The sequence below is a fragment of the Mustela erminea genome, chromosome 5 (genome assembly GCF_009829155.1).
Source record: "Mustela erminea isolate mMusErm1 chromosome 5, mMusErm1.Pri, whole genome shotgun sequence".
NCBI classification, from domain to species: domain Eukaryota; kingdom Metazoa; phylum Chordata; class Mammalia; order Carnivora; family Mustelidae; genus Mustela; species Mustela erminea.
Genome location: NC_045618.1, coordinates 37518691 through 37541038, shown reverse-complemented (window position 1 = coordinate 37541038; position 22348 = coordinate 37518691). Strand labels below are relative to the sequence as shown.

Here is a 22348-nt window from a genome sequence, read left to right as displayed (position 1 = left end):
CTTACCTCCGAATCAGCTCCGTTTCAGACCACTGTGTCCCAGTTACTCCTCGTCCCAGACAGACGAGCCACAGGGTCCAAAAACTGACGGCAGGAGGCTTCCAGGGAGGTTCCATGGAAATAAACAGCTGTGCTGGTTGTGGTGTTTAAGCAGAGAGCATGGTTTTCATTAAGGGTTGTTACCACAGAAAAACAGCCTTTCCGGAGAGAAAGTTCTCTGTCCAAAGAGCAGTTGGAAGTAGTGTCTTTAAAGAGCCACCCTCACTCCAGGGCAACTGTCCTGTCCCAAAGGAAGCCAGGACCCCCCCTGTGGTACAGATGAAGACCCCTTCCTTTCCTTCTCTTCAGGGGGAGTTCCCTGGGAGCTTTAAATGGAGGAAATGCCAGCTGAACTCAACAGGATTAAGGGCTTATAGCTCCTCAGATGAGAGTCATTCAGTGCCTCTGTGTGTGTGTGTGTGTGTGTGTGTGTGTGTGTGTGTAGGGGGTGTTGAGAGAAGAGAGAAACAGGGAGGGAGAAAGAAAGAGAAAGGCAAGGCAGACAGGTTTAAGCATTGCAGTGAGGTAACGGGGGCAGCTCCCTTATCATGGCAAAGGAGAGCAAGTCATAGTCACTTCTCAGATATCTGCTGCCCAGAGTGTCTAGGGACGAGCAGCATGAGTGTTACCCAAGAGCTTGTTAGATGTACAAAACCATGGGCTCCACCCCAGACATAGTGAATCCGGATCTGTATTTTAACGACCCTCTAGTGGTCGTGTGCACATTAAAGTTAGAGGAGCACTGCTATGTAAATGCAGAAAACACAGGAAACTCATCTTTAATATGCAGATCTGCTTTTAAGGTAGCAGGACATGAAAGCTGCCCTTTGGTTCAAGGAAACCAAAGCATTAAAAGTTATTAACTGATGTTCATGTTTTGATACAATAATATGGTATTTAGAACTCATATTTGGAATCTTCAATATGGGAATATAACTGATCTTTGAGATCACTGATAAAAAGAGTAATATGTGTCTTTTCTGCTTAGACACAGATACAGTAAAAAATTCTCCCAGGAGAGGTAGAAAAATCATAGAAAAGCAAACAGCTATCTTTGACTTAAATGGGATCATTTATTTTTGTGATTGATACTGAGTTAATGTGTTTCTGTTTCTAGTTTATTCAGGCTACTACCATCTGGACCAAAAATCAATGACTGGCATTGCTGTAGGCGTTGGCATAGCCTTGACCTGCATCCTCATCTGTGTTCTCATCCTGATATACCGAAGTAAAGCCAGGTGTGTTTCCATTGCTAGCCATGCTGAGGTGGTTAAAAAAACATTTAAATTACAGTGACTATGAGAAGCAAATTGAAATCAAGTGCTTTCTAGAATAACTGGGATTTTCCATTTTAAAATAATGTTACTTGAGTTCTTAATTGCTATAGAGATGTGCTCACTTTTCCATTTGAAAAAATTACTGTGCCAATAAAATGTTCTTAAATGAGGCCCTAGTTTCTTCATTTCCTTTTTATTTTGAGAAGTACAAAGTATATCCTTTGGTTTCTTTTTTAAAATGGCACACTTAGTCGGATGCTTATGCTGATTGAGGAGATTTCTTACTGTCTGGAATATTTTCATATCTAAGCAGTCTTCCGTTGAGAGCTCCTCCCTTATTTCCATAGGACATATGTTTGGGATTCTCCAGACATGGGGTTAAAATAAATGTAATAACTAGGGATTTGTCCTCTGGAAGCTCTGTTAAGCGGTCTCCTTTGTAGTTTGACTTCAGCTAAATTCTCAGCATTCAGTAAGTTTGTCTAATTCTGACCTTTTATATTTTGGCTCTTGCTTTCATTTATTTTAAGGTTGTTTACTGTATTTAATACAAGGTCAGAAACACACTATTTTCAGATAATCCTTATCACTAGACTCCCTGCATTAGTATTGACTATCGAGATTTATTCTTTCTGTATGGTACTTGTGTATAAAAACATACTCAGGAAACATACTCTATTAAAGAATTCTAACATCTTTTTGTATATTTAACCGCTTAGTTTTGCTGTACAGGTTTCTCACTTGAAGAATATTTTTATAAAATCTTTCTGTACAAATAAAATATTTATGTACATTGTCCTAGTGTTGTTTAAATCTTGCAGAAGTGCTACTGTAAATTTGCCATCATTAACTGGCAAGTGAGTTGTTATGTTAGTGCGACATTCAGGCAGACTTGAGAGAGAACCCGTAAATCTTAAAATTATAATTTCTGTGTAAATGTGAAGTAAATAACAGCAATAATTAATAGTACTTTGTAAATATTAAGGTTTTTAGTAAGTGTAAAAAATAATTTTCTGTAAGCAAATATTGGGGCTAAAAGAAAGACGTGTCCTCAAATCATAAAAGTTTGCGGGAGTGAGTTTGAGGTAAAAATCTAATACTCAGTTTCTAAAGGTATTTGAGAAATAAGCATTGAAGAACTTCACTGTTTGCAAAGTCGTGATTATAGGCCAAATTTGGTACATTTGTCCAGATCTCCTGTAAAATTGGAAGATTTCCTTTGCTTGCAATATTTCAGGAAGTCATCTGCTTCCAAGACAGCACAGAATGGAACTCAGCAGTTATCTCGCACCAGTACTTCTCTAGCCGGTGGAAATGAAGCTGGAAAGAACCTGGGGGGAGTTGTAGAACATGAAGAATCCTTAATACCAATGATAATGCCAAACAGCTTCATTGATGCAAAGGTACTCTGAGCTGAGATACTGATCTGCTGTGTAATCCTTCCCTCCGTTCCCTTCCCATCTCACAGCTTGGTATGTGAGATTTGCTTACTAAAAAATTGTGTGTTGAACATATTACATCCATATTCTACTTGAGGGAATACAAAACAGTTTCACCCAGATCCTTCCTTACATAATATATATGGGGAGATAAAGATAGGGATGGATAAAAGATAAAGAAATAAAAGATTAAAGAGATAGAGGGAAAAAAATTAAAAAATAACATAAATGCAATTAGATGGGATTATGTAGAGCTAACATGTTTTAGATAAGAACAGAGGGTCATTAGTCTATATTTACTACAATTTGGATTGCCCTGTATTTACTCAGTGGGCAATTTTTTTATTAATCCATTTTCATACTTCATTTGATTTTTTTTTTAACTGCCGTGGACATTAGAACATTCCAGGTATAAACTATATTTTTAAAAATATAGACTATATAAATAGATGTTTCAAGATCCTTCCTATTATGGCCTGAGGAAGTTGGATACAAGAAAGAAGTGTCATTGGATGATGTTACTTCATGTTCTACTATATGTAATAATAGTACAGAGATAAGCATTAGGAACACCAAATGAAAATTATTTTTGGTCACATTGCAACATTAGATAGTGTGCATTATTATAATAGCTCTTGCAGCCAATGTGGTGTAAATGATGTATCCACAAACTGTAGCCCATCCCAGGCCAGCCCATAGCCTGTTTTTATATGAGCTAAGAATGTTTCTCACCTTTTTTTCTTTAAAGATTTTATTTATTTATTTGACAGAGATCACAAGTAGGCAGAGAGGCAGGCAGAGAGAGAGAGGAAGAAGTAGGCTCCCCTTTGAGCAGAGAGCCCAATGCGGGGCTCCATCCCAGGACCCTGGGATCATGATCTGAACTGGAGGCAGAGGCCTTAACCCACTGAACCACCCAGGGGCCCCCTGTTTCTCACCTTTTTTAAAGGGTACTTTGAAGGACAAAAATAAAAGAGAAAATGAGATATAGGCCATTTGAGGCCCGCAAAATCTAAAATACTTACTATCTAGTCCTTTACAGAGGAAGCTTAACAAATCCTGGTCTAAATCCTTCCTCTCCAACCCTTCCCTAAAATTTAGAATAACAGAAATACAACAAAATTTCAGGCAGTTTTGGTACTAAATTTTTTTAAAGAATTTATTTGTCCAAGAGAGCTAGCTCAAGCTGGGGGAGCAGTAGGCAGAGGGAGAAGAGGCTCTCCCCACTGAGCAAGGAGTATGATGGAGGGCTCGATCCCAGGACTCTGGGATTATGACCTGAGTTGAAGACAGATGCTTAACCGACTGAGCCACCCAGTTGCCCCTGCTATTAAATTTAATATAGTTATATTTAACAAATGCAAGCTACTCAAATCTAGTACAGTGTAATATACTATATATATTATGAGTAAGTAATAATGACTTCATTTTTGTTGCTCCTGTTGTCTTTATTGTTTGCAACTTGAGTTAGCTTTTATTTTCTGAAACCAATGTAAGCCATTCCACTTATTTCCAGTTAATCTAGAACACTGGAACCTAAAACTTCCAAATAAGCATAAAAAGTACTAAAGCACATTGGGGTTCTCTTTTTACTACCTTGGAACTACCTTGGGCATGAGAAAGAATTCGGAGAAGCAGCATGGGGAGGAGGACATGGGGAGAAAAGAGAGAGAATCTTAAGTGAAAAGAGGCCTTTTTGGAGTGGGGATCTGTATAAAGCAGATAAATCAGGTCTCTCTGTGTCCTTGGCTTAGCCTAAGAGCTGATCTTCCATTTATTGCCATTTTGTTGAGCACATGCAGGCCCACAGTTTTTTCTTCCCAACAGCTTCCCAAAACTTCCCGTTTTTCAGATATGTGGAAAGGCTGAAAGAGTGATGTAATGAATGCACAAATAATTGTCAATGCCTTGTCATACATATTCCTATGTATTTTTGTTTGCTGTAACATTTGGAAATAGTTTTTGGAATTATTACACTTCATCCCAAATACTTCAGCATATATATCTCTGAAGATTAAATCTATTACATCTTTTTGTTTACTGACAAACACCCTGAATTTGTGGGGGTACTGCTTGTGTAAAAGAAGAAATAGTGATGTGTCCCTGACGGTTTTTTATTTTAACATTTAAAAATTTTGTATACTACGTATAATAAACTGAAATCTATAGTATTTCTATTTTCTCCTTTTATTTCTCCAGGGAGGAACTGACCTGATAATTAATAGCTATGGTCCTATAATTAAAAACAACTCTAAGAAAAAATGGCTATTTTTCCAAGATTCCAAGAAGATAAAAGTTGACCAGGTAACCCAACTTAATGAGAAAAATTTTTGGCAGCTCATGGTATCATGAAATGATAATTAAAAAGTGTAAATGAAGGCCTTAATTTTCATGTTCTGTCTGGATATGATTTTATTAATTTGGGGCATAATTCTGTGGAAAGCCATGATGCGTGATCACTGAAGTGGTAGTTGGAAAGTAATCAGAGCTGTGGTTTTCAGCAGGGAATGGGTGGCAGTGGAGGAAGGGATATGGCAGGAGTAAGCTTCAAAAAATCACTGAAGAAGCCTTTGGACACTTCACTTGCCCCAGTAATTCTGATGGGTTACCACTTGGGGAGGGAACTACTGACCTAGATCATCTCTTCCTGATGATGACCTTTCACCCATGTCCTTGAACAGATGACTATCTCAGAATCTATAGGGTATGTAAAACCATATCTATTATTTTTCCCAGAGCACCCTGCCATCACTAACAGTGTTTTATGTGTTTTTGCCTAGCCTCAAAGAAGATTTACTCAAGCAGTGTGCTTTTACCAGCCAGGCACCACTGTGTTGATCAGTGATGAAGACTCCCCCAGCTCCCCAGGTCAGACCGCCAGCTTCCCAAGGCCCTTCGGTGGTGTTGCCGCTGATACGGAGCACTCCGCAAACAGCGAAGGCAGCCACGAGACTGGGGATTCTGGAAGGTTCTCCCATGAGTCCAATGATGAGATCCACCTGTCCTCAGTCATCAGCACCACGCCCCTGACCTCTAGTTCCTTCACTGGCAGTGATTCAGGTGGGGATGGCTCTGTGAAGAAGTGTGAAGACCCAGCCATGCCCCCGGATGCCGAGCAGACGACTTCTTCGGGTCTGCAGCCGCCGTCTGCCATGCTGCGCTTTGACAAAAATGATTTTCCAATCTAGACAGCCATGTTCAGGTATTCTCACCTCTAAGTCTGTTCGAAGGACAAGGAACAGGGAGCCAAAGCCTTTTGTGAAAATCTTGATGTCTTATTGGGTATTTCAGCTTTTATTTTTTTTGAATGTGTTTTCATTTTTTTATGTTTAAACAACGTATTTTGAATGTTTTGTTGTCAGCAATGTGAAAAGACAGTCTAGATACTTGACTGGATTATAAAATATGTCACTGGAGCAAAGGGAAGACTTTTGAAAACCCCTTTGCTGACTATCTACCTCAGTTTGCCAGATGGCAAACTCCGAAGACAACTTTGTTACCTCGTGTGTTGTGATAGTTGATCTCCGCTCCGTAACCAATGATACTTCCTAGTAGCATTTTGTTTTCATTGCTGTATGTGTAGTGTGTGTGATCAAAGGAGTCATATAGGTATATGAGTAAGAATGTTTATCTGAAGCTCTGATTTTTTTTTAAAGAAAACTATGACATCTGCATGGTTTGGAGAATGTCATACCTCTGCTATGAGGACTGTCGAACCACTGAGAAGAGAAAAAGTGGGACTGCTGATTTTAACGAATGACCAAAACAAAGAGTGTCTCTTTTGAGAACAGAACTCTTCAGTAGCATATAGGGAATACTCTGGCTTCAAGGGCCTTTCTGTTTTGGGCATTAGAGTCTAGAGTGCTTTACCTGCTGTACCCCAAACCTCAGCTGCCTAGAGCCGTGCCTTTTCTACCTTCCCCTTTGCCTGACGGTCGGCCAAAGCCTGCACTGTCTAGTTTGCAAAGCATCCTCACCATTTCCAATGTTAGTTGCAAAACTCCATTTTTAAAGAGAATTGGTTAGAGTTTTTTGTTTTTTAATCCCACCTTGACTTTTAAAAAAAAAAAGGTAAAGAAATTTCATTAAATATTAAGAATAAAGATAAATGCAAGTAGACCATAAAATAAACTAGAGGATATCATGGTAACAGTGCCTTCCATTATGTATTATGAAATTCTTTGCCTTATACCTTTTTAATATTCATGAAATTGTTCAGGACAGGAGTACAGAAAGTTGCCTTAAGAGTTTCTTGGATTTTATCAATAACTATTTTGATGGTATAGTATCTTATCAAAGCGTTTTAGTTTGTTTTCATGCAGGTTTGGTTTAGGGATAAGTGTTCAGAGCTCTACCACCTCGTTTGTATTTTCTTGAATTCTTAAGAGAATTTGGTACTCTATAAACTTCTTTTCGTGTCAATGCTGTGAATGAGGAATGCTAACTCCAGGAGTGAGTTAATCCTCTTGCTGGTTTGAAATCAGCAAACTGTTTACTCAGCCACATAGAATAGACCTTCTTTCCGTCATGAGACAGTTACCTACTAGGTAACCAGCAGTGGAAAAGGAAAAAGAATTAAACACATGGCGTAGAGAGGGGCCCCATGTTTTTTGGTATTTCTTCACATTATTTGGAAATGACTTCTGAGCTTTATTTTAAAAGGAATCTTCATGGGTTTCACCTTGAAACCTTTGGTTTATGGGGTGTGGTGGGGTGGGGTGATGGTGAGGAAGTGATGTAAATGGCATTCTAAAATCAAAAGAATGTTCCTGGGTATTAGTCCCACCTCTGCCATTGCCTATCCCCGTGTCTGATGATGCCTCTCTTATTGTTTCTTAATCTGTGGTTTTGTGCCAAACTGGATGTGTTCAGAAGCAGACCAACATTAAGTGCCAGCAACCACTTGTGAACTAAATTCAAAGTCCCCCTTTAGTTATCTAAGTATGGGCTTCATGGCAAAACAAAAAAAGCAGAGCTTTAGGTGAACAATCTGAGGCAAGGAAAAATGCTGCTCCTGCCTTTATAGCTCCTGTTTTATACTACCTCCTTTTAAAGTTATTCTAGTGTTATTTTTTTTCCTGTACTCAGGGAACATTTTGTTACTTTTAAGCTGCCTCATGCGAGCATGGGCAAACTGACAGGGTATGGTGTCTTTTGGTTCGTAAGTAGTTTTGTGGGGCCAACTTTTATCAGCATACAAAATTAAGGAATACAAGGAGTTTGTTTTATTTTTTAAACTTTCATTAAAAGGCAGATAAAATCTAAGGTTGAAACATCATCCATCATGGTTATGGAAGATGTGTCCAGGACTGCATGAATTTGAATCATTTTTAAAAGCCTAAAAAGATGATCTGAAAGTCCTTGAGGAAAGTATTTTGTTTGTTTTCTTTTTCTTTTTCTTTCTTTCTTTCTTTCTTTTTTTTTTTTTTGATAAATAGGCCCATAGTTATTATAGATCTTTAGGCTATAACTGTTTGCTAATTATTTACCAGTACATTTTTACTTTTTCACCTTTTCATTTTGTTCTTATACAGATTTTTTCCATAATAATCCTGTTACCAAAGAAATTTCAGCAGAAAGTAAAAATTTGACTCTAATTTCCCCTCAAAATTGAATTAACTAGAAACATCTATAGGTCTGAAGCTTATATAAGTAGTTACTAACCCAAAATAATAGGGTTTATATTGATTGTTATAGTTAAATAGACTAGTAATTTCAACTACCTTATTGTTACCAGAGCATTTAAAATGATTTCTTTACCAGCAGATAGTTCCAAAGAATTTCAAGTGTAATTTTTTTTTCTTCAGCAAGTAAATCCTCATATACAGTATTAGAATAAAGTACTTTTAAATTGTTGAAACTACTTGTTGGAGAGAAAAAAAATATTTTCACCAAAGATAAGTATTTTGGTCTCATTGAATAAGATGTTTAGTATACACCAAAGACTTCTTTTTACTTGGCCAAAGCTAGCTTCTTTGAAGTCTTAAGTATGAAACTGTAACTAAAATGTGAAGTTTCTCATTCATCTCTCATAGTGGTGTTACTTCATGGCATTTCATTCCAACGGGGTTAATACGCAAATGGTAATTATTTTCTTTCCCAAAGACTTATTTGCTGTAAGTACTGATACATGCATGCCATTTTTATGCCAAATATTATGAGATACTGCTCATCAGTATTTTCATACCAAAGACCATTAAAATATATAGATTAGCCTGTAAGGAGGTAAAGATGAGCAGATTTGAAATAAATTTATTTAGAGGCTGATAGGACTCTAGCTTTAGTAGCAAAAGATATCAAAGGGCTAAGTTTACATAATTAAAAGCAATACAATTTATGTTGGTATTTATCAGTGTTTTATTCAAGTACTTTTTATCAGCAAATTATAAAAAAACCAAAGATATTTAAGATTACCTCCGCATATAGACAAATTTAGTTGTACATTAAACTGTTGTTTCTTGTTTTTATGTCAACCAAATTGTCTCTCCAGAACCCAGTCTGTATCCAAATAGCATACATAGGGACTTTCCATCAAGTCTGCTGATTCAGCCACAGGATGTTTTTGCCAAATGATGTGATTACTTTCCTAAGCACCTTGAGTGTGAGATGTCAACAGAAATCTCAGCAAGTTTTTCCATTCCAGAGCATATGGTAACCTCTGAATTAGCCTGTGCCGTCTTCCTTCTGCTTAAAGCATTACCTGTTTAACTCAGAAGGTTGAGGCAGTCCCAAAATAATAGGGACGTTCTCATCTCTTGGGAGCAGTGACATACAGTGGGCAAACAAATCGTATCACTGTTTAAGTAGACTGTCCTTCAATGGCTGTGCCCTTTAAAGTTGTCCATAAGTTGAAATATTTTAACAGCATCAAGGACCCTAGTGTTTCAAACTTGAGGGGGAACCTTAGGTAAAACCATAATCTTTTTTTTATGAAATCTGGGGTTTTATATTTTGATTAGCCTAAAAGTAAAGACACAGCTTTATCCACTAAATAAGTAGCTTTTAAAAGATTGGCTTTAGCACACCAGGGAAATTCGATCCTTGGTCCTCGGTGAAATGCCTTTTATTTGGCTTTGTTTCAAACAAGAGCACTGCCAACATTGATAACAGTGACAGTGATTTGCATTAGTTTGTCTTGACTTTGATAAGGACTTCTCCCGGAAACTTGCTGGTGTTGACTACTCAGGATCGATGGTTAAGGTCCATATGGAGACACCTTTGAAGAGTGTCCGAAAAATGGAATTGAAAGTATCTTTTTTTTTTTAAATGTAAGAATATCCAGATGTGGCTCCATTTCAGTGGTAGCTGTAGTGATTCACATGTATGTTTCCATTTCGTTGAATGTAAATTTTTAATACTGAATGTTAAAAAAAAAAAAGTTTCAACTGTATGGAAAGAGTCATGATCATTCTAAGACTAAACCTGTATTTTGTAAACTGTGTTCCTGACAATTTGCCACATGGCTCTCTGGTAAAATTGCTTTGGTTTAATTGAATAATTTTTGTGGGCTGTGAGCAAAGAGTAGAGGGTTCTGGAGATTTCCATATACAACCAGTTGCCAACTTGTTGAACTGTTACTGATGTTTAGAAGAACATATACATAGAATTCTGTGTTAAGTTGATTTATGCTCAGGATATCAGATCACAGGCTAATGCAATGTGTATGTTTGCAGGCTTTAATCTTGTCAGGCTGTTTCCCATTTTAAGGCTTTGAAGTGGTTTAGGATTATGACAGTCTTGCATTTTTATCAGACAGATGCTGTATTTTCTTAATGCTGCTGTAACAATTTACCACAAACTTGATGGCCTTAAAACAACATAGATTTATTACCTTCCACTCTGTAGGTCACAGGTCTGACACAGGTCTCACTGGGATAAAATCAACATCCGTGGGTTTTTTTTGTTTTTTTTGTTTTTTTTTCCCCTGGCTTTTAGAGGCTGTGGACTCCACCTTCAAAGCCAGCAGTGTAGCATCACTCTGACCCTGCTTCCATTTTTATATCTCTTTTTTCTGACCCTAACCAGAAAAGGTTCTCCAATTTTAAGGACTCTTGTGATTACATTGGGTCTACTTGGATAATCCAGGATAATCTCCCCATTTTAGAATCCTAAACTTAATCACATCTGCGAAGTCCTTTTGCCCCGTGTGGTAACATATTTAGAGTCCAAGGATTCAGGCATGCACTTCTGTGGGTGGCCACTATTTTGCCTCCCGTAGACACATTATTACTGTAGAATTCTGATTTCTACAAAATGTCGGCTGCATTACAGAGATTGGCAGTCTGAAGTCATGTACCCTTTAGAGATCTTCAAAATTTCAAAGCTGTGAATACCTTGGTTTATAGCTTATCAAGTGTACACATTAAACTCCCTCTCTAGATTGCTTGCAAAAATAATTCAGCTTTAAACTTTTTTGAATATGTGCTTCATAAATTAATGTCTCAGATCTATGCATTTCACAGAAAGTTTCCTGAAATTTATGGAAACTCATCAGAAATTTTTGATAACTGTTCTTACTATAGTTGAAATTTCTGCTTTTCTCTTAAGTAATTTTGTTGCCGGCGGAGGATTGAGGCAAAAAAGACCTCAGACATGGGACTCAGTAGATGAACAAGATCATGCTCATGCTCATTCTTCATCTTCTAAAAGCATATTTGCAACATGCCCCCTTTCTACTTTTAAGTCACGTTTATTTCTTAAGCTTCACCACCTGTTTTCTTTTCAGTTTGGTAATCCCTCGATTTCCCATCAACCTCAGCAGGAGCCTCCACTCACCTCTCCAGCATGTGTGCATCTGAGGCAGTGGTGTCTTTCTTGTCATGCTCTGTCTTTGATTTCAGTTGTGCCTTTCCCTGGAGAGCTTTACATTCCACAGCTCTAGTTGGTTCTAATTCCTGGATTGTTCAAGTTAAGCCTTCTTTCTGCTTTGAAAGATAGTTTCTAATTCTAACCCTAATTTTCAGTATGTCTTAACTAAGGAGATACAGCTATCTCCATTATAGGGTAAAGACATGATGATATTCTGAGTAGGGATAACGTGCTGGTCATTTTTCAGCTGCTTTTGATCCCAGTCTCTAGGAAGAGATAATGTGATTTACTGAGCAGATGTGGTGTGCCAAATATGTGCTTCATTCCTGCAAACTACTACATTCTGTGAGGCAAATATTCCCCCCATTTTAGAGATCAGGAAACTAAGGTTTAAAATGTCTAAGTTGCCAAAGATCACAGCTGGTTAAGTTGCTTACCCAAGTTACAAACCCGAGTTGGTCTACTTCCAAAGCTGATAGGATTTCTACTAGGATGTATTTTCTCAGCTATGAAATTATATTTAATTACTCAGGCTCGTGGTGCCTTCTGCTGTACCAACACAACCTGTCCACATAGTAATAGCCAATCAACAGAAATCTTAGTTGTGTCCTTTATTCACAGGAGGAATTTAGGAGGCTGAGCCATAACTTACCTCTTGTCATCTCCTAACCTCTCTCTTTTCTCTGTTAAAACCTTCAATTTCTCTTAGCCAATATTGCCTGAAAACTGATGTTTGTGCCTAAGGTTGCATTAGAAATAAGGTAATTATGGTTTCTGGAGTCCTTATCTTTTTAAGCATTTGCCTAATAGATTAGGTGTTCAGAATTCGATTTCATCTTGTGTGATTTTTCTATAATCCCCACATCCAAGTAGGAATTTACTCACTGGAAAAAACCAGGCATATAACCTGTCATCCTTCCTGCTAGATCTGGAGTCGATAGTTTTTATATGAGTTACAGTGTAACTAATTCTTCACACTAATTTAGGAGAGAGCAAAGCTGAGGGAGAGTCCTATAATAGAACAAGTGTAAGTTTAGTTATTGGACCACCTAAATTCTAATCATTTACCATTTTGAGAATTGTTTGGTAGGAAAGTTCTCAACCTATTTCTGTTCCATCTCTAATCATCAAATGAGGGGATGTGCAGAATGAAGCAATAGTACTGTGAAGACTTAAAAGGAAATTCAAGTGTAAATTATTATAATCTGAAAGTCATTTCTATAAGGTTGTGAAATAGTCTTAATGGATTTTTTTTCTTTATAGGTCAGCCTTTTCAATTACATTTTGCCTGTGCTAAAATGAAACATGTTTGCATTTCCTGTATATGCACCAAAAACTAATAGAAGACAGTGGTTGTTAAAAGATAAAGACTAGTATTTAAACACCCATCTCGGGGCGCCTGGGTGGCTCAGTGGGTTGGGGCCTCTGCCTTCAGCTCAGGTCATGATCCCCGGGTCCTGGGATCGAGCCCCGCATTGGGCTTTCTGCTCCAGAGCCTGCTTTCTCCTCTCTCTCTTCCTGCCTCTCTGCTTGCTTGTGATCTCTGTCAAATGAATAAATAAAACCTTTAAAAACAAACAAACAAACAAAAAACAAAAAAACCCCACCCATCTGTAATGTAGGAAAGTCTACAAAAGGAAATGGGAATTTACGTCAATTTAAATCTTTTTTTTTTTTTTTTAAAGAGGATACTCTTCTACATTTTATTATGGTGCTATTTACATGACTGTATACAATTACCAAACTTTATCAAAACTTACCCTTTAAACTGATACATTTTGTAATTTAAGCTATATATCAAGAAAGCAAAAAAAAAGTATTAAATATTATTGTTCATGATTTTTCATAGTAAAAAAAGTTCACCATAGAGATTATCAAGTTTTATTTAAATGCGCCCCAAACCCTCACAGCTACTAAACTTAAAGATCTTTTAAGACTTGCCAGAAATGAAATTTCTTATGAAAAGCATTCTATAAATAGCTAACGAGGATAACTTGGATAGACTTTCTAATTATGCAACATCTTGCTTTTTTAAACATCAGTTTAATATGACTCTTAAAAATCTGTATTTACATTTTATATTTATATTTCTGTCTAATGTCCACTTTTCCTTTTGGTTTATAAAGTCCATGAGAACAAGACTCATGAATTTATAATTTTAACTTTAGATGCCTAACATTTTTCCTGGAATCTTGGTTTTTCAAACAGTAGTCAAAACTCAAATCTAAAGCAAGGACCTCTCCTTCCTTCTAGTTTGCATTTATTGTGGAGACTTTTTTGGTTGAAAGTTAGACAATAGACCAGGGAACTTGCTTCAAGACTGCTACACTGAAGGTAGAATACTATGAGATAAGATGTCAATAAGGATACTGCAGCTTCCAATATTAACTATAGAGCAGTCACCATAGAAACAAATCTGGTGTTGATGGGGGGAATGTCATCTGAGAACCTTAGTTCCTGTCCATTGTGCTGGCCCACAGAGTCTCTCCAGAAAGGCTGGTTCAGGCTTCCCCACAGCACAGTGACTGGGTTCCATCTCCAGACATCCTTGACAAAGACACGAAGTTTACTTGTGGAATAGGTGTCAAAAAAGTTGTCACTGTGTTATTGTGAATTGTCCTTCAGCACCAAAGAGCAGGTAAGGCACAATTTGATGGCAGCTATCCATGGGATTCTCTTTCCCAGGGTCCTCACCCTCAGTGACTCCCTGGGGTGGCTCTGCCCTCCAGGTGGCGTTTTGAGGGGATGCAGTGCCCAGAGCAGGGTTGGGATGGGAGGATGGGGATAGTAAGCGCAGGGCCCTCCCTTCACCTGCTTGGGACCCACGGATAGGTGACTCACCCTGGTCCGGTGCCCAGAGGGCTCTGAGAGGGGAGCAGCTGTGGACTGGGGGCAGGGAGCGTGTGGAAGCCTCATGTATTGGCCTTGGTGAGAACCCCGTCCCGCCTGGCTGCCTTACAGCCACTTCTTCACTCCCCTAGATGTTCCCCCCACTTTGATATATATATACATATATATATATATGGCTTCTGAAGATTTAAAGAGAGTCAAATATCCTGGGAGGGGTAAATGGGTGAAGAGAAAAGTGCCTCTTTAGGCTTCTTCCCTACTTAATCTACACATCCACTTTTTCAAGGTTATGGAACGTCTTTAACATTTCTCTAAACTATTTGGAATGAATTGTATATAGGGCTACACCTACTGGCATCTAATTCTAGTTTACCGGACTCTACCTTTAAAGATTCTTGTGAAGTGTTAATGATTATCATGAATCTGAACATCTCTGCTGATTTACTCAAGTTTATATCTTGTAAGTAAGTAGTTCATGGTATGTAGACACCGTCCTTTCAAACCATCTTTAAGAATTTATGTTACAGAAGTATATTTTTCTACAGAACTATCTTTAAAAGTAACAAAAATATTTTAAATTTTGACCTAAAACCTTCTTCTTCCTGTTGCCACATACTCTATATTAATTCTGTTTGCAAATGAAATGATTATTAATGATTTAGTGACTTGAGCCTGTTATAAGAATTTGCAAAGCCTGGTATACACACACATTGCCTTAGCCTATCGGTAGAATAGAGGACATATTACCTAAGTTTGTCTGTTTGTTGCTGTTGTTGGACAAAATTTTATGTCTGTGTATGCGCAGTTTTTTTTTTCTATTTTCTTCAAAGATGTGAATTAAATGAAAGTGTGGGAGCCAGCTATATATTTCATATTATGGATGTTCTGGATCCTTTCACTCTGTATACCATTTTCTTGTAAGGGCAACATTTGCAGACTAGCTAATGGACTCTAGAGCTGAGCTATTTTAATTTTATACTTGACTCAGGGGATCAGCTCTGTGAACTCCATTGCATGAAGAAAGCAAATGTTTGCCTTGATTTTGAATGTACCTTTTTAATGTCTTCTTAAAACATATTTTGTTTAATAATGTGGGTTTGTTTTCTTTTTCTAGCATCATAGTAAATATTGCCTAGTATTTCCCCCCCTCCCCAGGGTAGTTTACATACTATCCTACAGGTCATGCCAAAAATAAGTAAAAGTTTAAATGCCAAAATGTTTATGAAACTGCTGTCTAAATACTGATTGATTGCACAGTTTAAATAAAAGTTTTCCTTAGTTAAAAAAGAAAAAAAACCTTTTTTTCCCTTTTGTTTTCTTTCACTTTATAGAATGATGACTTTCATATCCTATATGGGATGATTATAGAGTCCACTCCAAGCAACAGGAATAGAGCCTATTTTAGGGATCTAGGAATTGTTTTCATCTGTCATTTTACTGCATAGCAGCAGGGAAATAACAATTTCCCCTTTCCAGTGGATGACTGATCACCTCAGGAACTAAAGAGTAGGTAGCCTAAAAGCTAAGGGCTCAGCCAGTTAGACGAAGTTCTAATTCAGGTTAAAATTTTTTGTTTTTTTAAAGTAAAATATCTGTACAGCAAAAGACATTATAAACAAAAGGCAAGTGAGACATGGAAGAAAATATTAATATACAAAAAGTCCCTATAAGTCAATAAGGAAAAGTCCAAAGGAAAAGAAAATTTGTCAGTGGATTAGAAATCCACAGAGAAAGAACTAAATTCTAATAAACATATGGAAAAAGATGTTCTATCTTGCTAGCAATCAAGAAAATGAAAATGAAAATGACACAATATCATGTTTGCCCATCAGACTGAGAAAAACTAAAATGATTGATAACAACCATTGCTGGCAAGGATGTGGGGAAATAAGTGCTCATAAACCATTGGAGGGGTGGGGGAATTGGCTAAACTTTTAGAAGAGTAGTTTGGCAGTATTACATAATACTTTAAAACCACATACCCTACAACCTAGTAATCCCATTTCTAGGAACTACTACAGGAATGATAGCACAGGCACTCATAAATATTCAAGGATTCTTATAAAAACATTGCTGATAAGAGTAAAAAAGAAATTGGCCTAAATGTTTATCAATAATGGAATGTTCAAGTAAAGTAGAGCATATCCATAGTATGAAATACTCTGCAGGCGTTCAACAGGAAGCACATCTATATCTAACAAGATAAAAGATATCAAGGCATACAATGCTATTTCAGAAAGAGCCCATTTTTATAAATGTTTGTAGGTATATGCCCCCCAAAACTGGAGGAAAATATGCAGATGTTACAGTGATCACCTACTAGTAGGAGCATGAAGTAGATTTCATGATCTCTGTTACTTACAAATGTGTAGCTGGATTTTCTTTTGTAATTAGAAGAAAAATCAGTGAAGACAGGGTGCTCGGTAGTGGCTCAGTCGGTTAAATGTCTTCCTTCTTCACAGGTCATGATGTCGGGGTCCTGGAATTGAACCCCACATTGGGCTCCTTGCGCCATGGGGAGTCTGCTTCTCCTCCTCCCTCTGCTTGTCCCCTATGCTTGTTCTCTCTCTCTCTCTCATGCTCTCTCTCTCTCTAATAAATAAAATCTTTTAAAAAAAGAAATAATGAAGAGTTAGTGTTTTTTAAAAATTATTTTTGGTTTTTAATATTCTTATTTTAAAAGGTTAACAAATACTGAAAATGCTCCCACTAGAAAATCTAGAAATGATAGACAAAATATGACCTAAACAAGCTTTTTTAAGATAGTTGAATTCTTATGTTTTAAAAAAAATTCCTGATTTAGGAAATGAAAGGGAAACTGAAAAATAGAACAGTAATTTCTTGAAATGATATTGTGTTGACTGTGGAGAACATAAAGAATTAAAGCATAAGAGAACAAGAAACTATTTTAAATAAATATATTAGAAAAATGAACAGAATTTCTAGAAATAAAAAGGTAGAGTCATTGAATTTTTGAAAATTGTTAAATAGCCTACAAAATAGACTGAAAGAATATTCTAAAATTGAAAGATAGATGTAAGGAAATTATGCAGGATGCAGCACAGAGAAATAGAAAATACAAAACGAGGTAAACAGAGAAGACCTGACATACTTCTGACAGCCACTCTAAAATGAAAGACTAAAGAGAATGAAGGATAAGTAATATTCAAAGACAAAATGACTAATTTATGAAATCATCATCAGACTCCAGAAGTACAACTCTTGTTCTAGAAATATAAAAATAAGTCCACACCAAATGTTTGAATAAAACCGCAGAACATTGAAGACAAATTGAAGAACTTAAAGGCAGGAGGTGGGGGAAAAAGAGATGATGCAGATTCCAGTGGGAGGATTTCTCAGTGACAATAAAAGAAGCAAGATTGTATAGTATCTTCAAAACATCACAAAGAAAAATAACTAAAATGTGGAATTCTATACCCAGATAAATTATCATTTGCATGTTAAAGTTAAGTAGACATAATTCTAGATTAAGATTGAGAGAATTTACCACTCATACATGTTTGCTGAGTGAATAAAGGATATACTTTAAAAAATACAATCCGCAGGGAAGATATGAGAAGAAAGAGGCAATGATGAACTGGAAATATAAATCAAAAAGGCAATGAGATATCATCCCATATCCTGTAGGATAGCTATAATCAAAAAGATAATAACAAATGTTGGCAAGGATATAGAGAAATTAGAATCCATATATATTGCTGGTGGGTATGTAAAATGATGCAGTCACCATGGAATAGTTTAACAGTTAAATGCAGAGTTGTCTTTTGACCTAGAAATCTCACACCTAGTTATATAGCCAGAGAAATGGAAACATAGGTTCACACAAAAGTTTGTACAGACGTTCATAACTGCATTGTTTGTAACAGCCAAAATGTTGTTTCCACTTGTCTACCAAGTGATGAATGGTTAAATGGATCATGGTATATCAATTCAATGGAATGTTACTCAGCAATAAAAAGGAATGAAGTACTGATAAATGCTATATCAAGGATGAATTTTGAAAACATTCTAAGTGAAAGAAGCCAGTAAAAACACTCCACATGTTGTATGATTCCATTTGCTTGGAATGTTCAGAAGAGGCAAATCTATAGAGACAAAAATAGATTAGTGGTTACATAGGACTAGAAGGTAGCAGGAAATGGGACATGACTGAGGGTGGGTATAAGGTTTCTTGTTGGGGTGACAAAAATGTTTTAAAATTGATTGTGATGGTGTTTGTACCATTCTATGAATATACTAAACCATTGAATTGTACCCTTCAAATGGGTATATTATATGGTATATAAATTATATCTCAATAAAGCTGTTTTTACCAAAAAAAGTTGAGCAAAGACATAGAGAAATGTGTCTAAATCAGCATTGACTACATAAGACAAAAATATAAAGACCTTGTAGAATACAAGAAAGAGACCAATACAAGAAAGAGACCAATACCCCAACTTAAACATGGGCAAAATAGTTGAGTTGACATTTCTCCAAGGGAGTAGACAAATGGCCAATGAGTACATGAAAAGATGCTCAACATCTTTAGTCACTGGGGGAAATTCAAATAAAAAACCACAATAAGAAACCTCTACATACATAAAAATTTAATTTTTTTTAAAGGAAAATAAATGTGGAGAAATTTGGAACCCTCATACATTGCTAATCAGAACATAAAATGGTGCAGTCACTTTGGAAAATGGCTCAGCTTCCTCAAAAAAGCAAACATAGAAATTACCATATTGGCTAGCAGTTTCACCACTAGGTCTATACCCAAAAGAATGAAAACAGGGACTGAGACAGACACTCGTACACCAGTTTTTATCAAAAGCGTTGTTCAATAACCCAAAGTTGGAAACAACCTGTGTCCATCCACAGATAAACAGATAAACACGATGTGGTGTATCTACACATACCTATACGATGAATGTTACTCCATCGTAATAAAGGAATGAAGTTCTGATACATGCAACAACATTGACAAACCTTGAAAACTACCACTCCTATTCAACAATGTGCTAGAGGAGCTAGACATCATCACATAGGATGGTAGGTAGGATTGCAAAGGAAGAAAGAAGCTTTCATTATGTGCATATGATGTGATCACCCACATAGGAAATCCAAGAAAAATCTGTAGACAAGGGGCGCCTGGGTGGCTCAGTGGGTTAAGCCGCTGCCTTCGGCTCGGGTCATGATCTCAGGGTCCTGGGATCAAGTCCCGCATCGGGCTCTCTGCTCAGCAGGGAGCCTGCTTCCTCCTCTCTCTCTCTGCCTGCCTCTCTGCCTACTTGTGATCTCTCTCTGACAAATAAATAAATAAAATCTTTAAAAAAAAAAAATCTGTAGACAAGCTACTAGTCTAAAGAGAGGAGTCAAGTAAGACTGATGGGTTGTAAGACCAAAATACAAAGTGCAATCGAGTTTCTCAATACCAACAACAAACCCCAAGAAGGAAATTAAAACAAGTTACTGAAGGACATACAAATTAACTCAACCTTTTAAGGGGCACTTTGGCGAGAAAATAAAGTGCACAAATGAGATTTATGTCCAAGAATGTTTAGCACAGTTAATAATAGGAAAAAGAGAAAAATCCTGTCTCATCAGGATGGGTTAAAAATTAAAATAGAGAACACCCATATAAACGACTCTTATGATGCCATGACAGAATATAAGGCAGCTCTTTTCTCATTGATGGGGAGATAAACATCTGGAATATAATCGAGTTAACAGGTATGTATAATTCGATTCTATCTTTATAACAAAATAGTGACTAAATCTTTGTAAGAAAAGATTCCTTGTAAGAACATAATCTTTGGGCGCCTGGGTGGCTCAGTGGGTTAAGCCGCTGCCTTCGGCTCAGGTCATGATCTCAGGGTCCTGGGATCGAGTCCCGCATCGGGCTCCCTGCTCAGCAGAGAGCCTGCTTCCCTCTCTCTCTGCCTGCCTCTCTGCCTACTTGTGATCTCTCTCTGTCAAATAAATAAATAAAATCTTTAAAAAAAAAAAAAAAAAGAACATAATCTTTGTAAGAAAATAGAGACTAAATACAATAGTAATAGCAAGCATTTATATAGTACTCACTGTGTATCAGGCACATTATACACATTAACTCATTTAATCCTCACACCAACCGCAGGAAATATGTATTCTTTTTACTTTTCAGGACTTTTTTTATGTGTGTATTTTTGTTCTTATTTGTCAGAGAAAGAGAGCGAGCACAAGCAGGAGGAGAGGCGGAGAGGGAGAACAAGGCTCCATTGTCGAGCAAGGAGCCCGATGCAGGACCTGGTGTCAGGACCCTGGGGTCATGACCTGAGCCGAAGATAGACACTTAACAGACTGAAACACCCAGGCGTCCCTGAAGTTCGTATTCTTATTGTCCCTATTTTGCACACGAGGACAGTGATGCACAGAGAACCCAAGTACTTACCCAAGATTATACAGCTAATATACATTGAGGCAGGATTTGAAGTCAGGCAGCCTGGATCCAAGAAAATGAATGCTCAACCATACTGACTCAGTGTCACTATATGTACTGACTACATCGTTTACACAAACATTCGTGCTGAGATCAATACATACATAAAGGAAAACTGATAATTAGAAAATTCTAACTTTGTGTACAATTTGTGTTCAATCCTTCTGTCTTTAAACTTCTTCACCTCCAAGTCCCTCCAACTCAACTTTACAAGAGATATCTACTAATTTCTGTGTAAGGCGTTAACTAATTATAAGGCCATAATATACATTTTAATAGATAGCTCTTCAAAAGCAAAATAATTTTACAATCCAAAAGAATGAAACCGTAATAGTAGAGTGATAAGTGGTGAGGTCTGCATTTTACAGAAGGAGGACTGGACTAAAATTCATTAAAATGAATGACCATATACTCTCAAATTGTCTGTATATGTACACTTGAGTGCATGTGTTTGTAATTTCTGTGTGTTGTTAATATTTTGAAATTAGAAATGAAAACTGGGCTTTCACATTTTGTTTATTTAGTAACAAAAGCCCTAATAAAATGGGAACTTGGGGAACCAGGGTTCTCACTGTAGGGGAAGAAAGAAACAAAGAGAGAAGGGGTAAAGGCAAAGAAGAACCGTGTGAAATTGGCTCACGATTAGAGGTTTCCCTATGTATTGATACAAATTTGTGATTTAATATATTTAGTTGAACTACATGAACTGTATTCCCTCCCTCTACCCCTCCCCCACCAAAAAAATCCTATAAGCAGTGACACTTTAGTGGCAATAGCAAACCAAGCACTCGGAGTTTGTTTTCTAAATGTCATTCCTCCACACTGGGGCGCCTGGGTGGCTCAGTGGGTTAAGCCTCTGCTTTCAGTTCAGGTCATGATCCCAGGGTCCTGGGATAAAGTCCCGCATTGGGTTCCCTGCTCTGTGGGGAGATTGCTGCTCCCTCTCCCCCTGCTCCTTCCCCCTACTCTCTCTCTCTCTCAAATGAGTAAGTAAAAATTCTTAAAACAAATTAATATCATTCCCAAGTAAACAGCCTTCCCCAATGGTTGCAAAAACTCATGAATGAAAGTTTCATGAGGAAAGGATCACAATCTCAAAATATTTTCCCAGAGAGTACTTATTAACCTTACAGCAATGATGACTTTATAGTTGAGAAATGTAGTGGACACCGTATTAACCAAGTAGTCAAAGTTAACATCACCAGTAATAAAGCATTGGTATCACGTGCCTCTCTATCAGTATGATGCACCGAGGAAGACACAGCCTCACCGATCCACCATTTCTGTCAGGAATGCAAAAATCTTAATCCAATACTGAGAAACCACCAGACAAGTCCAAACTGAGCATCATTCAATGGAACAACTGGCCACAAAACTGTCAGCATGGTGAATGACAAGGGAAGACTGAGGTACCCCTGTCCCAGGTAAAGGGAGACCAAAGGGACATACCTGTGG

At 37.3% G+C, this 22348-nt stretch overlaps 1 protein-coding gene across 1 annotated transcript in view; it reads left to right on the top strand.

Annotated features, from left to right (window-relative positions):
* The window catches only part of PRTG (protogenin), a 123133-nt gene extending 110114 nt beyond the window's left edge, over positions 1–13019 (top strand). Inside the window, exons 17-20 of the mRNA XM_032342637.1 lie at positions 1156–1276; positions 2553–2718; positions 4954–5058; positions 5535–13019. Of these exons, the coding sequence (XP_032198528.1) occupies positions 1156–1276; positions 2553–2718; positions 4954–5058; positions 5535–5942 (800 nt within the window). The 3' untranslated portion in view covers positions 5943–13019. The remainder of the gene's footprint in view (positions 1–1155; positions 1277–2552; positions 2719–4953; positions 5059–5534) is intronic.
* The last annotated feature ends 9329 nt before the right edge of the window (positions 13020–22348 follow it).